Below are 15,340 nucleotides of genomic sequence, written 5' to 3'. Positions count from 1 at the left end.
ACCTGCTCATCAGCAGTTTCAGCTCTAATAATCACTGAACAGAAACAAGGCCTCTCAGTCAAGTCCAATCCGCTTTGTCTTTAAACACTGGAGAGGGGAGGGTCAAATGGAGCCTAGGACTCTTTAGGCAGAGCGCACACCACCAGGTAGGAGCACCAGTCCCCATCCGCTCTCATCTTTACTGGGATTTGCATCCCTACTGCCTGCTTAGCAAGAAAGGTTCAGTCAAGGCATACAGTACTAAGTTCTGCTGCCCTTTACTCATACAATAAGGATACCCCTGCATTCAGCGTGGGTTGTAACCCCAAACCTGCCAAAATTGATCACTTTGGCAAAGCAGCTCTGTCTGCTGAACACCTAGGCAGAGTAGGTGTGTCTGTACAAATATGGTCTGCCCCTTATGTCTTGCTACCCTGACATCCAGCAATGAACTGGGGAGAGCTCATTCAGACCCTGCTTACATGTATATCACTACAGATACAGACTCATATTAAAACTGGTCATGCCTGATGGGCTGGAAACAAATTAAGAAATCCACCATCTATTAAACTGAGGGAAGCAGACTACTTGAAAATTGGTTATCAGCTTCTCACTGAATATATCCAAGCAAAACGGAACTACTTCTTTCACTGGAAGAATTCTGTACTACTACTTAATCACAGGATGTAGCTGTTTACATCTTTGAAGCACTTATAGTGGCATTAATTAATAATGTACAACAACAAAATGCTATGGGTAACAGTTTATATTATTTTCACCCTTTGATGACAAAGGAAATGGGCAGAAAAATGATGACAAGGATATAGAGCTAGTCAATGGCAAAGTCAGGATTGCACAGTGGGGTCCTGGTCTATGACTAGAGCTTTGAGTAATAGCAATAAATAATAAGAATAGAAATCCAGAGATGATTTGGATTCACACTGCTGTACTCAGGCCCTTACATAACAGTGCTTGTCGTGACCCAAATGTGCAACCACATAAATTGGGCATGGGAATATCAAATGCCAACACAAATAATATGACTCAAATATGAGAGAGTACTTCTAGGGTCTAGATTCTAAATCTGGTTGGATCACAGTAGCTAGACAAGCATAGAAATGATTTAAGCAAGTTCAGAATGAAGCCCATAGTCTACAAGGACCTCAGGGTTTTAGCTGAATATCCTATGCATCTGAAAAAAGACCAAAGTACCAGGACATGTTCCAGACAATTTTGTAGCCCATTGGGTCCAGGAGAAATGAGCTGTCTGAATCATGCAAACAAACATTTTAAAACCCAACACATTCTGCCTGTGGGATCTCTGTTGTTCCATGAAGACTATACTCTCACAGAGCAATTGCACACATTCATCTGGTATGTACAACAAATGCCTGGCACTGCATTAAAACTATTTTTCTCTTTGCAGGCTGTTTCAAGACCCTGTAGATCACTGAGCACTGCTCAGTTAACGCATACATCTTGTGGCTCACAGGCTTCCGTAATATCAAACATTGTTTTGATGAAAGGCCAAGGGAAGGTGAGATGCTTGTGTATATTACTATAAACAGAACACTACTCACCTTCCCCAGTATAAAGGTACATATCCAATGGGGAGCGAATGGTGCAGGGAGACTGGTAACGGGACAGGGAGCTTTTCACCTCTGGGTTGCCAGTTCCAATCTGGGCCTGGGCAGCCAGTGACTAAAAATCACCATCCTCTGCTGACGGTTTGGTGGTCTGTGTCGTGTGTTGGTGGTCACAGGCCAGTTCCTAATGGACACAATCACCACCAACAGCTGACATTCACTGGTATCCTTCTTAACAACCAGGGGCACTGACTGAATGGGGTCTGGAGACTGAATTAGCCTCTCCCTTCTAGAGATGCTCCCTCCAAGTTAGAGCTGACAGACAGTGGTGGACTGGCAGTGTGGGGAAGAATGCACTGCCTGTGCCGTATCTAACCTCCAGGTAAATAAAGGACTGCAGCCTCCAGAACCTTTTGATTTGTTACCTTTCACAAACACCAAACATTCACACAGCAAGATTACAGCTGAACTCTATCCTGTCAGGTGCTGACTTAAAAGGAATTGAGGGAATTCAGCACCTTGCAGGATTGGCTCTTTAGTGCAATTTGTCTTCAGCTCGATTCGGATTTTGCAGTATTTCATAGCACATCTACTGTACTCTAAGTGAGGACTCACTCTCCATGCACGTGCATATCTGCCATTGAGGCTAATGGGAATTGCATGTGTGCACAGTAGCTAGAGCATGTTCTCTGTGGCAACGTATTACCAACTTTGTTTATATCATCTAGTTAAACTGTGCTTTGCAGCTTGCATCATCCTGATTTGTTAAGCCAGGAAACTCCACAAGATGCAGTCGGTGATAAAGCATAGTTACATAAGCAAGACCCTCGGTAAAATCATGTACACATGCACAAAAACAAAACTTAGATTTACACAAACCATATCTAGCAAGACAGAGAGAAGGCAATTGCTATCACTCTTACAAATAAAAATGCCAAAGGGTTGTTTTTGCTCTCTGTCTGGCCACACATTTGTATTAGCATGTGTGATTATTTTTTGACTGATTTTCATTTGTAACTGGGATGCATAAAATATGGAAGCTAGAACTTAAACAGAAGCCTTTTAGGCCTGTAAATTCTCTAATTAAGATCTTTTTCTAAATAACAATGTCTATTACAGATGTAGTGACTACTATCAGAAAGTCCCTCTGTGGAATTCAATAAAATAAATTATTATTATCATCATCTGTATTACGGTAGCACCTAGGGGCCCTAGTCATGTATCAGGGCCCCATTGTGTGTAATACTTTGCACTTCTATAGCACTTTTCATCCATGGATTTCCAGTTGATTTACAAATAGTAATTAAGTACAGTCTCTACTCCTGGGGGAATTCTGTGCCAAAAAATTAAAAATTCTGGGCACAACATTTTAAAATTTTGCAAAATTCTGCTTATTGTTTTGGTCAAAATAATACAATATAATCACACCAATTTCAATTTATTTCAAAATGCCTGTCAAGTAAGTCTATAACAAAAAAGAGATAACAGAGATAACAAAAAAGATTCAAAAATTCAATTTTTTTTGACAAATAGTTTCCTTACTAGGCATATTAATACAAAACTTTGAGTAATAATTCATTTAAACTACAATAATAAAACATATTTCCCTCCCACCTCAGAAGCAGTGCAAAGGGTTTGAGGAACTCAGGGGTAATGGAGGTGCTGAGGGAGAGGGAAGTAATTGCTGGGAAGGAGCCTGGAGTGAACCTGGAGGGTTGTTGGATGTGAGTTGGAGAAGTATGGAACAGGGTTTTTTTGGGGAGGGGGGAGATTGTTAGGGAGTTGGGGCGCTTCCCCCATGCAGATCCTGTCTGACCCCTAGCCTCTCTCATTCAGTAAAGCACATCTTCCCCCATCCCCATGTGTCCCTGCATCCCCACTCAACCACCCTCTCTCCACATCTCCATGTGGCCCTGCATCCTCCTCCCCCTGTTATATGTGTCCCTCTGCCCCCATGCAACCTCTGCCCCCCACTCCTCAATCCCCATGCACCCCTCCCCCATCTTCATGTGTCCCTGCACCACCACTCAACCATCCCCCTGTGCACCTCCCGCCTCCATTGTCCCTGCACCCACACTCAGCCACCCCCATGCTCTCATGATCCTGCACTCCTATTCACATTCATCCTCTGCCCCAGTATGTCCCCCGCAGCTACCCCTTCAGAATCCCAGAACCCCAGCAGGCCCATCTGCCCTGCTTTGTCTGTTCCCACCATACCCTACGCCTCCTCACCTGGTCCCACAGGCAGGGTGCTGCGAGAAAGGCAGCCTCTTGTCCTCCCTATTGGCAGCCTCCCTGTGGCTGGTGAACTGGCTTCCCTCTGTTCTGGTGCCACGGCAACCCCTGGCAGAATGTATTTTCTGTGGAGAAAAAAAACCTGTGGGAGACATGAATTCTGCATGTGAGCAGTGTTGCAGAATTCCCCCAGAAGTAAGTCTCAGCATATCCCTCTGAGGTGAATATCAGTTCCATTTTATGGGTCGGGAAATTGAGACAAAAGAGGTTAAGTGACTCATCTAAGGCCACACATTATGTTAGTGGTAGGAACTTAAACCTATGCTCTAATCATCAGATGTTACTAATGCAGTGCATATATAGTATCAAATTAATTGTTTGTGACTTTTATAAAGAAGAACTTAGAAGATATTTAACTGAAATTTTAAGTTGGGGATCACTATATCCACCTTTTTTTTAAATCTTGTAATGAACATATTAATGTCCATCATACAATTTTGCTAATTTTTATTGCCCATGTAGCATCTTAGTACAGAAAGGAAAATAATATAACCATTATGAGAAATAAACATGGTCTCACTCTCTCTCTCTCTCTGACTCTCTTTCATAATTTAGGGGTTGGGCTTCAGTATTGTCGGAGGGAAGGACAGCATTTATGGGCCCATTGGTATCTATGTAAAGACCATCTTTCCAGGTGGAGCTGCTGCTGCTGATGGAAGGTTACAAGAAGGTAGGACATTTAAAATGTAAAACAAAAGAGGATCGGATTGCTTGTGGGATTGGTGACATAAGGGTCAAAGCCAGCTCAGGTTGGTTGTGAATGAAAGTTGTTTTTCCCTGAAGATTGTTTGGTGACTGCTGTGAAATGAGGTGGTATTTTAATTTAATCGCCTGCATGACAAATATCCACATTCTAATTGGCATGGCTCCTCTGTTTACAATCTCAGAAGAGAGGCTAGTGACTCAGTTACCTTTTTGGCCACTGTAAATAGAACTAGGCAGAAAACTGAAGTGGGGACATCAAATATTTTTGCGATTACCCCCTAACCCCCATTTTTCAATGAAATTTCAAAGTTTTTAGCCATTCACCTGCAGTATTGCCAACCTCAAGAGATCAAAAATAATCAGCCAGACCCCACAAAATCAGGAGGGTGGGTTTTTTTTTTAAAAAAATCTGATCATGTTGTTTAGCGTTCTTTTGACTTCCCTCTACTCCTCTTCCAGTGTGGATATGTGATCATTTCAAGCTGAAAAAGGCAAGCTTTAATGACCACAGAAATGCATGCCTCTCCCAGGCTGCTCAGATGGAGAGGCCATTTACCCAAGCCTCACTGGGGGAACTGCCATCCATTTCCTCTTAGTGCTCTGACCTCAGAGCAACACATCTGTGTCTGGGACCCAGCAGCAGCACTTCCCCAACTCCCCCTCCCCTAGGACACTCTCTCTGCTCTAGGGCTATACATGAAGGCAGGGCTCAGTGACAGGGCAGGTCTGTGTCCTCAGCTCCAAGGCTCTTGTATAGAGCTCTGCCCACATGCCCTCTCTGAAAATTATGGGATTGGAGGAGCTCCTGGCATCATTGCAACAGGTCCTCCAACAGGTGCCAAAATTCTGCGTCTCATGATCAGTTCATGAGAGTTGGCAACATGGTGACACTGCCTTCCCCTGGCTGCTTGGAGAGGACTCCCCGTACCCATCATTAAACCCAAGCTAGGGAAGCTGCCATTCCATCTCTCCATCTCCCACCCTGTTACTGTCCTTTGCACCCCGACATCCCACTGAACACCTAAATCTGCCACCTGCTGTCGCCAATGCCCTGCTTCCCCTCCCCCATCCACTTTTTACAGAGTCTCTGCTGCCCCTTGCAATCCATATGTCCTGTCTAGTCCCCTGAGCCATAAAATGGTAGTCATTTTGCCTGTAGGAATGGCCTTAGTCTCATTCAAAACAGGAGGTGGCAGCCAACTTTATAAAGGACAGCCTGATTGCCACAAGCAGATAGACTCTATCTATCTTGCTGGCTTCAGCCCTGTGGGTGGCACAAGGAGATGGTGACCATTTTGACAAAGGGAAAAATTGCGAGTGGGCAGCCCAGTGGCGCAGCGGGGCTAAGGCAAGGGTCCCTACCTGCCCTGGCTCTGCACTGCTCCCTGAAGTGGCCGGCACGTCCCTGCAGCCTCTGGGGAGGGGGGCAGGGGTCTCCGCACACTGCCCGTGCCCCAAGCACCGACTCCACAGCTCCCATTGGCTGCAGTTCCCGGCCAATTGGAGCTGCAGGGGTGATGCCTGCAGGCAGGGGCAGCTTGCAGAGCCTCCTCCCTTCCCCTCCAGGGGCTGCAGGGACATGCTTACCACTTCCAGGAGTGGCCAATGGAGGGAGCAGTGCATGGAGCCCCCTGACCCCTCTTATGTCGGGCAGCTCCCGTCCCAGTCAGCAGTGCAATAGGATTAAGGTAGGCTCTGCTCCCACAGTGCCCATTGGCCGCATTTCCCAGCCAATGGGAGCTGCAGAGTCAGCACTCAGGGAGCATGTGGAGACCTCTGCCCCCCACCTCAGGGGCTGCAGGGATGTGCTGCAGGGATGTGCTGGCTGCTTCCAGGAGTGGCATGGGGCCAGGGCAGTTAGGGAGCCTGCCTTAGCCCACTGCAACACCGACTGGGAGCTGCCCAAGGTAAGTGCCATCCAGCCAGAGCCTGCACCCCTCACCCTCTCCCATACCCCAATCCCCTGCCTCAGCCCGGAGCCCTGTCCTGCACCCAAACTCCCTCCAAGAGCCTGCAGCACCCCTCATCCCCTCCAACACCCCAATCCCCTGCCCTAGCCTTGAGCACCCTCCAGCATGCAAATGCCCTCTCAGAGGTTGCACCCTGCACCCCCTCCTGCATCCCAGTTCCCTGCACTAGGCTCAGGCCAGAGTCCCCTCCCACACTCCGAATCCCTCGGCCCCAGCCCAGAGCCTGCACCTCCTCCTGCACCCCAACCCCTTGCCCAACTCCGGTGAAAATGAGCGAGGGTGGGGGAGAGCGAGCGACTGGGGTGGGGGAAATAAAGTGAGCAGGGTGGGGCCTCAGAGAAGGGTTGGAGTAGGAGCGATGCCTCTGGGAAGGGGCAGGGACAAGGGTGTTTGGATTTGTGTGATTAGACAGTTGGCAACTGTATCTTTTCATGAAGCAGGGAAAAAAGCCCCAATCCAAAATATCTAGTCAGGATAAAACTGCAAGAGTTGGCAATACTAAAAATGTAAAAATCCAATAATTTCCTGTATCGGGGAGGAGTCTAACATTAACTTAATTTTCACACATTTGATTTAGAGCACATAATATTTAGAGCAGCATTTTAATTTCACTGAAGGACTCTATCTGGTCCCAGTGAAATCAGTGCTATAAGTGGTATAGTTTCATCTCCATGCATTACTGCATGATCATTCTTGGCTATTTATCTCTCACACAATTCGGTAATAGCAATTAGTAACACAGTTTAATTATTCCTTTTTAAAACAGGTGATGAAATTCTGGAACTGAATGGAGAATCAATGTACGGATTAACACATTATGATGCTTTACAAAAATTCAAGGTTACACACTCTCCTCATAGCACAATTTCTGTCTTTACACAAAAGGTGCACGTGAGCTCAGCCCACTCATTGTTTTTATTTTCTAGCAGGCCAAAAAGGGTCTCCTCACCCTTACAGTCAGGACAAGCCTTAGCACCCCGTATTCTGCCTCTAGCTACCTATCGTCGCACTTATGTCGGTCTCTGAGCTCCAGCACTCGGATAACTAAGGAAAACAGCTCTTTCAGTTCAGATGGTGCTGCCGTCTCATTAAGCACCACAAAGCCCAATGACAGGGTCATAATGGAAGTTTCCTTAAACAAAGGTAAGTGCTAAAATAAACTGAACAAGGAATACATGGAACAAGACATTGATTCACAAACTGATGGCTCATTTACTTTCTGCATGTTTGTCCTCACTCTGTCCTAATTCCTCCCCTGCTTGCACAGATTATTTTTTTCAACTCACCTAATACAGACTCAGTGCCTACCATGATATCCTGCCAAGCTATCTATCAATTGTTATCTTTCGCCTACCATATTTCCACCCACTGTTCCACTCAGGCACTAGATTGACACTTTCAGTTCTCCCCACACCCTTACAAGGCAAATCCCTCTGAGACACCACTCACTGAGTGTTCAAACTCAGTTAATTAAGCACATTACACAACTCTAATTCTTAATTATACAAACTCTCTATTTCAGTGTGAAAATTCATGGCTTTGTAAAACAGCTATTTCTTTTGTCTCTTCCCCTAACTGCTGTGTTTTTCCATACACAAAAAGCAATCACATACATTGAAAGAATGACTTAGTTTAGAAGACAGGATGCACCAAAACAAAGAATAAAAGTAAATAAGTGTGACTCGTCTCTTGCATAGGTTGCATCAACTCTGTATCAACTCAATGGCTGCTGTCTCTGTAAAGGGGAAGAGTTCTTACAAATCTAAAGGTGTTTTGCACAGAAAACAAAAAAGAGAACAATTTCAGGCTACACACAACCACATTTCCGTCTTATTTTTTCTCCCTCTCTCTGTTATTATTTCTCATTGTAAAATGATCTGGGATCCAGTTTGCATGAGAGAGCCTTTGCAAAATAGAGCTGCATTGCACTGTATCTGCCAGATGCTAACAATGAATGTGTGAACTAAATTTTCAAATGTGGCTAGCAACATTTGTGTGCATCCTCCCTTACACATACAAAAAAACCCTGCATTTGCCTGTGGAAAATGCAAAACCGCAAGGATATGGCTGTTTTCAACAAGCGTGTTTTGCGGCCACTGTTTAGAAACAGTACTCCCAAATTATTTTGGTGTTCACATTTCTTATGCATCTTTTTGATGAACCCTTTCAGAAGCTGGCGTCGGTCTAGGAATTGGCTTGTGCAGTGTCCCTTACTCCCAGTGCATTTCCGGGATATTTATCCATTCCCTCTCACCGGGCTCCGTGGCTCATATGGATGGGAGGCTCAGGTGTGTTGAATGTTTTTTTTTTATCAAAGAACCTCTCAGAATGAAAATTTCACATTCCCCTGCCAGATAAGCTCTGTCATCTCAGATGGAGCTCTCATCTCTCCAAGCAGGAGTCTAAATATTGCAATATACAGGAACGGGGATGAGCTGGCAAGAATGGGGGAAGGGATAGCTCAGTTGTTTGAGCATTGGCCCGCTAAATCCAGGGTTGTGAGTTCAATCCTTGAGGGGGCCATTTACGGTTCTGGGACAAAAATGGGAGATTGATCCTGCTTTGAGCAGGGGGTTGGACTAGATGACCTCCTGAGGTCCCTTCCAACCCTGATAATCTATGAATATAATCCAGTAAAATAGGAACTGAGAATGAAAAGAGAGACATGAGAACACTGAGGATCAAACTCAGACTGACTTAAATATTGACAGTGTCTGTCATGGGGCCAAATGCTGCCCTCTCTCCATCACAAAGTTCAAGTAAATGAGCTTTGCAGTATCTGGGCCTTCAGATGGGGTGGATGGAAGGAATCATTTCTGGGACCAGTTTATTCCCCTGCTCCAGGCAGGGGTGAAAATAACTTAAAGGACTTACCGGTACGCTGGAGTCCTGAGCAGGGGGGCATGGCCTCAACCAGAAAGCGAGTGGCCTCAACTGGAAAAGGCGGGGCCTTTGGAGTCCTGGGCCCTTTAAATTGAGATTTAAAGGGCCTCGGGCTCTGGCTGTGGTAGTGGTAGCAGTGGTGGCTGGGGGCTCCAGCAGTGATTTAAAGGGCCAGGGGCTCCCAGCCGCTGCTACCACAGTGGAGCCCTGGGCCCTTTAAATTGCCGATGGAGTCTCGGGGGTCCCAGCTGCCACCACTACCCCAGGGCTCCAGCAGCGGGGCTCGGGCGGTGATTTAAAGGACCCAGGGGTCCAGCCGCTGCTACCGCCCCAGGCCCTTTAAACTGCTGCCAGAGCCCTGCTGCCGGAGCTGGCAGAGATTTAAAGGGCCCAGGGCAGTAGCGGTGGCTGGAACCCCAGGCCTTTTAAATCGCTGCCTGAGCCCTGCTGCCGAAGCCCTGGGATAGCAGTGGCGGGGATCTGGTGGGGATTTAAAGGGCCAGGGGCTCCCAGCCGCCGCTACTGCAGCGGAGCCCCATGCCCTTTAAATCGCCACTGGAGCCCTGGGGGTCCTGGCCGCTGCCACTACCCCGGGACTCCGGAAGCAGGGCTCTGGTGGCACTTTAAGGGGCCACTTCTGGGACCCCGGGCCCTTTAAATTGCCACCTGGGGAAGCTCTTGCCAGTATGCCGTACCAGGTGTACCGGCTTACTTTCATCTCTGGCTCCAGGAGAAAGGACTAGAAGATCTGTATAGTCACTGATCCACTGGCCTTGCCCCTTTCTTCCCATCCCCTGCCCAGTACTTGTGTGCACCCAGAGTGTTCCCAGGTACAGATGGCATTGCAGAGGGTCTTGCACATGTTCCCCAAATTCTATCCCCAACTGTATGATAGAAATACAGCTTTATTGTGTCTGGCACCAACAGAAATTTATCCCATCAGATTTGAGAGCTTCATTGCCAGAGAATAATGTTAGGAGGACCTGGTACATTGTGTGTATTTAGAGTTGTGCAGAACTCAAAGGATTTTTGTTTTAACACCTGTTCTGCACCCTGAATGTACCTGGAAGCCCAGCTGAAAATGCTGCAAGTTCTGCAACATTTGAATTGAAACGTTGAAACCCTCAGCACCCATGTGCGTGTTTGGGACAGAGGGGAGAGAGGGCATGATAGTACCCAGTTGTGCCATGTTGGAATTTCATTAGGAAAGACTGAGAGTTCAACAGTGGACAGAGCTTCCAATAATTAGTATCTAAAAGCTGATTATTAAAAAGTTACTCTTCTGCATTTAACATAAAGGACAGACACTGTATTATGTGGCGGTGTTGTTGGTCCCAGGATATTAGAGAGACAAAGTGGGTGAGGTCATATCATTCATTGGAAGTAGGTCCAGTAAAAGATATTACCTCACCCAGCTTGTCTCAAGCACTGTTATTGTCCTTTCTGCCCTTTCAGTAGAAGTAGTAGACTTTTCACAAACAAGAAGTGAAATGCTACATTATAGGCGGGAAGGAAGTTGTGGGTGTAGACAGTACACAACAGGCCAGCCTTCTGTGTCATTTTCTGTCTGTCCTGCCATTATAATACAAAACATGCACAGTGGAAAATGCAGAGAATTCAGATTCACGGAGAATGCACAAATGAGGAAACGTCATGTCTCAGTGCTGATTCCCTTTCCATTTTCAGGGAAGGGACCCAGTGAAACACACTAATTTAATCTGCAACCATAACAAAGCTCAACCACATGAATGTATGTTTCTTGCACAGTCACAGTCAAGAGGGAACAATACGCTAGAAATAACAATGTAAAGTCTGCTTCTCTTGCTGGATTATTTTTTTTTTATCTCTTTGTAGGTGTGGAGATGAAATCATAGAAATTAATGAAGCACCAGTCCAAAATATGACACTTAATGAAGTTTATGCTGTTTTAAGCCACTGCAGTCCTGGTGCTGTGCAGATTATTATTAGCAGACACCCTGATCCACAGGTAGCATTCCACATTTTTTTGATTCTGAATAAAGCAAATATTGACAAACTAACACTAATACTCGTAGCAGAATTGGTATAAATCAGTTTGGCAAATAATGTGCTGATGTCCATGCAGTACCTCTGGTTTTACCTAAGATATAGGATAAGGTACAAACCCAAGATATTTAAATTCAAAATAGTGTGCTGTCTTATGTATAGAGATATATGAGGTGCAAGGATCAGTGAAGAGGGTGTCTTACATGAAAGTTCATGTGCTTTGAATAAACAAGGTAAAGAAACAAGTTTTCAGGAACAACGATATACAACATGTGCTTCTTAGAAAACAAGAGTTTCTGAAACACATTCAAATGAAACTTCTCATTGAGGAGTAAGAACCGGGAAAGATGAAATAGAGACCAAGACTAGAATATGAAACTCAATAGTACTGATTTTAAGCCGCTCTCCCAGAAGGTAATTAAAAGTCAGCGTTTTGATTTGATTGAATTTTACTCAGCCAATTCTTGCTATTATATTGAGTGATATGAAAGAAATGTTTTGTCCTTATGGGAATTTTTTTTTCAGAAATGTTTTCTAGTAGTCTGTTAGATCTATTTACTGAGTTAATTGGTGCACCAAAAAAATACACCATCCAGATACCTTATAATGGCAAACCCAGAATTTTGCGTCTTGTACAATGGATAAGCTACCCTTTATTCTTGAAAAATGTCCTGTTTATCTAAATTGTCAATACAGAGGCTTCAACTGTACTGAATATATATTACTAATTAAAGGCCTGCAACCCCTTCCTCACGTAATCCTTGCTCACATGCTTAGGCTTATTAAATTCATTGAGACCACTTGCCTGAGTAAGGACTATTTTTGTGAGAAAGGGTTTGCAGGAATGGAGAGTTGTGTGGTGAGCAAATCTTTTGGTGAGCTTTGCAAGACCCAGAATGACATGACATTTTATAGGTATCTGAACAGCAGCTAAAGGAAGCTGTTTCACAAGCTGTGGAAAACAACAGATTTGGAAGGGAGAGGCAACAATGGAATACTGAAGGTAAGGGAATTCATTCAGCTGGCTGAGACATTAGCGTTGAGAGAGATACCAGACTAGTTAAGTAACCTGGAGCAGAAGAAAAAGAAGGAGGAAAGATCATAGAGCTGTACTACTGAAGTCCATCCTGAGACATACTGCCAGAGACTGGTGTAAAAAGCTCAAGACACCTGGTTGACCTCCAATGGTATGTCTACACTGCAGCTCATGTAGACAGGCTTGCATTATGGGGGCTTGAAGCTAGCACACTAAACCAGCAGTGTGGATGGTACAGCTTGGGCAGAGACTGGGCTCAGTGTGGTAGTGTTGAGCACGGGTTGTTAGCCGGAGTCTCTGTCTGAGACACAATGTCCGCACTGCTATTTTTAGCATGCTAGCTTGAGCCCAGCTAAGACTGGGAGGCTTGTTCCCAGCTGTAGTGTAGACATACTCCAAACATTCTGAGACTCAACCCCAGTGAAGCTGATGCTTCCTTGGCTTCCCTCCCTCTTCTTGCTGTACTCAGTAGTTCACATCCTGCCCTCTGTTTTCTCACGACTGAAAACAGCCTTTAAAACGCTTCACAAGAATTTTCTGTTTATCTGATAAGAACAGCCAGAGCAATACTCTGCCATTTGGGAGGACTGAATTTGGGTTTGATCCCCACACTTGGACTATTGCAGAGGCAACAGGTTTGGCTCTAGGGGTGGACAGTGTCCAGCCCTATCAACCTCATGGCTGAGTAACACTCTCGTTCAATTGATGGAGCATCATTGATGGGCTCCTGGAAGAGCTGCATCCTTGACTTAAAGGGATAGACTCAGATGCTGGGCCCAAGGTATGGCATGGGTGACAAGGGGTGAAATTTTCAAAAAGGTGGCATGGTTGCAAACTTTAGTGGGATTGTACTACTGAAACTTTTTCACTGTGATTTCACTTTCTGTTTCTGACTTACTTCCTGTCGGAAACAGACTAGATAATGTTCATTTCACACTTTTCTTAACCATTACATTTTCTTGTGCTTACTTCCTCTGAGGCTTGTTCAGACTTTCTAACCCCCCGTCACTGGCTGAAGCTATCTGACCCAATGTCAGCAGATAAATAATGTGGTGTTCGTATAACATGCAGCCTATCTAAGGATGGAACGAGCATCCCATTTCCCTTGTTGGCAAAGGAACACTCGGTTCCCCTTAGGGCTACTTGCCATGTTCCAAAATGGAGTGCTATTATCGCAATGCTTTATAATACGAGATACGTTTTGCCTTCCCTTTCTTTCTCAAACGGGGTTAATAGATTGAACCAATAGCAAACTGTATGGGAGAACAGTATATCTGGGGGGTAGTACTGTTTGTGTCCAACAATTAAATGATTCCTTGATCTAAAATGCCTCCACAAATGCTTTCCGCTGATCAGATTGCTATACTCAACTGGTTTAGTTTTACAGTGGATTTGATTTACAACCCTAGAAGTAAATGATTTGAATGTATCTGAATGTTTTCATCAAGGTATATGCTGCATTTTATATATTTTAATCATGTTGCTGATACAGGTGTTAAAAGACTGGAAACTAGCTGGCATAGCAGATACCAGCATGAAAAACATATTGAGAAGAACACTGCTTATTGCAACCACAGATCTCAGAAGCTAATGACCCGTTCCAGCAGTGACAGTAGTTACAACCCCAGGTCATCTTGCAGTAATGGCACCCCATACCAGCTTGCTGACATGAAGGCAAAAGTACACAGCATTGATGTACCAGTTACCAGACAGCCTGGCTTGCTGGATTCACTGTCCAGAACCAGTTTGGAGAACCATTCCCCTCCCACTGGCAACGAAGCAGGCCATCCCTTTCAGAACATAAAAAAATCAACGGAGATTCTTATTAGAAAACCTAAATCGTCAAAGCCCAAACCTCCACCAAGAAAGTATTTTAAACAAGACTGTACAGACACTGACGAGTGTAACACAGATATGAAAGAGAAGCCTATGCTACAAGACAATGGGAGCCCATCTTCTCTCAATGTTCAGGTGAGGCAAATCCTGCATAGTTCTCAGGGTTTTTAGGAAAAACAGCAGGGTATTTTTCTTTTAGAATTTTCTTATATTTGGAAGGTAAAGTGATATGTTATCTGTTTAGTGAAGTTTGAACCTCAGTTCTAAATAGGACCCCCCTAAATGAGGGGCGTTAGGCAGAGGAGTGCTGTAATGCATTTGTCCTTCACGTCTGAAAAACTGTGTTCAAATCCAAATGCAGATAGGAGTGAGAATGAATGTGGAGTTCTCACTGGAGTCCCCTAGTGAACTTCCCTCATCAGTACAAAACAATTTAGAGCATTTGGCAGTCTCTGGGACGAGAACAGCAGTGGACTGCAAGCCAGGATTGGGAGAGCTTGCACCACTTCTACTGTTAAGTCAGTATAGTTACTGTTACTCCCTAACACCAAATTCAGAGCCAAGCCATTCCATAAATAGTGAGATCAGTGAACTACAAGAACAATAATATGAAACAGTCACAACACTAGCACGCTCACTGGAGGAAATGCATTGGTATTAGTAACACTGGGAACAGTTTGCCCAAAATCCCTAATGTAGACGGGGCCTAAATGCTTTAGATATATGGTTAAACTAACCATGAATTCTCTCTCCTATTTGTTGATTAATTTAGCTCTTTTGAAGTCTTTTAAAATGAAGTTAATTACTCTACACAATCAGATGTACATCCCTCCTACCCCCAAAAGAATTAACAGAAACAAAGAAGCAAATTTGCATACGTGTGAACAGTTCTGTTATGTGTGTATGGAAACTGAGTTGTGGTTTGTTTAAAAAAGGAACCCATTTACCCAGGGTTTAATAGTCTAGTAGAATTTAACAGAATTTAGTGCCAGGTGAAACAAGCAAAACTGAGCAACCATTAGCTC

At 44.7% G+C, this 15,340-nt stretch overlaps 1 protein-coding gene across 1 annotated transcript in view; it reads left to right on the top strand.

Moving 5' to 3' along the window:
* IL16 (interleukin 16) overlaps positions 1–15,340 on the top strand; it is a 49,041-nt gene that overhangs the window by 21,787 nt on the left and 11,914 nt on the right. The window contains exons 4-11 of the mRNA XM_043493619.1: positions 1,406–1,516; positions 4,416–4,530; positions 7,302–7,375; positions 7,462–7,678; positions 8,706–8,823; positions 11,273–11,405; positions 12,359–12,446; positions 13,972–14,450. Of these exons, the coding sequence (XP_043349554.1) occupies positions 1,406–1,516; positions 4,416–4,530; positions 7,302–7,375; positions 7,462–7,678; positions 8,706–8,823; positions 11,273–11,405; positions 12,359–12,446; positions 13,972–14,450 (1,335 nt within the window). The remainder of the gene's footprint in view (positions 1–1,405; positions 1,517–4,415; positions 4,531–7,301; positions 7,376–7,461; positions 7,679–8,705; positions 8,824–11,272; positions 11,406–12,358; positions 12,447–13,971; positions 14,451–15,340) is intronic.

The sequence above is a fragment of the Dermochelys coriacea genome, chromosome 10, assembly GCF_009764565.3.
Source record: "Dermochelys coriacea isolate rDerCor1 chromosome 10, rDerCor1.pri.v4, whole genome shotgun sequence".
Lineage (NCBI taxonomy): Eukaryota > Metazoa > Chordata > Testudines > Dermochelyidae > Dermochelys > Dermochelys coriacea.
Note: the sequence above shows the minus strand (reverse complement) of the source record. Positions and strands in the feature narration are given on the sequence as shown.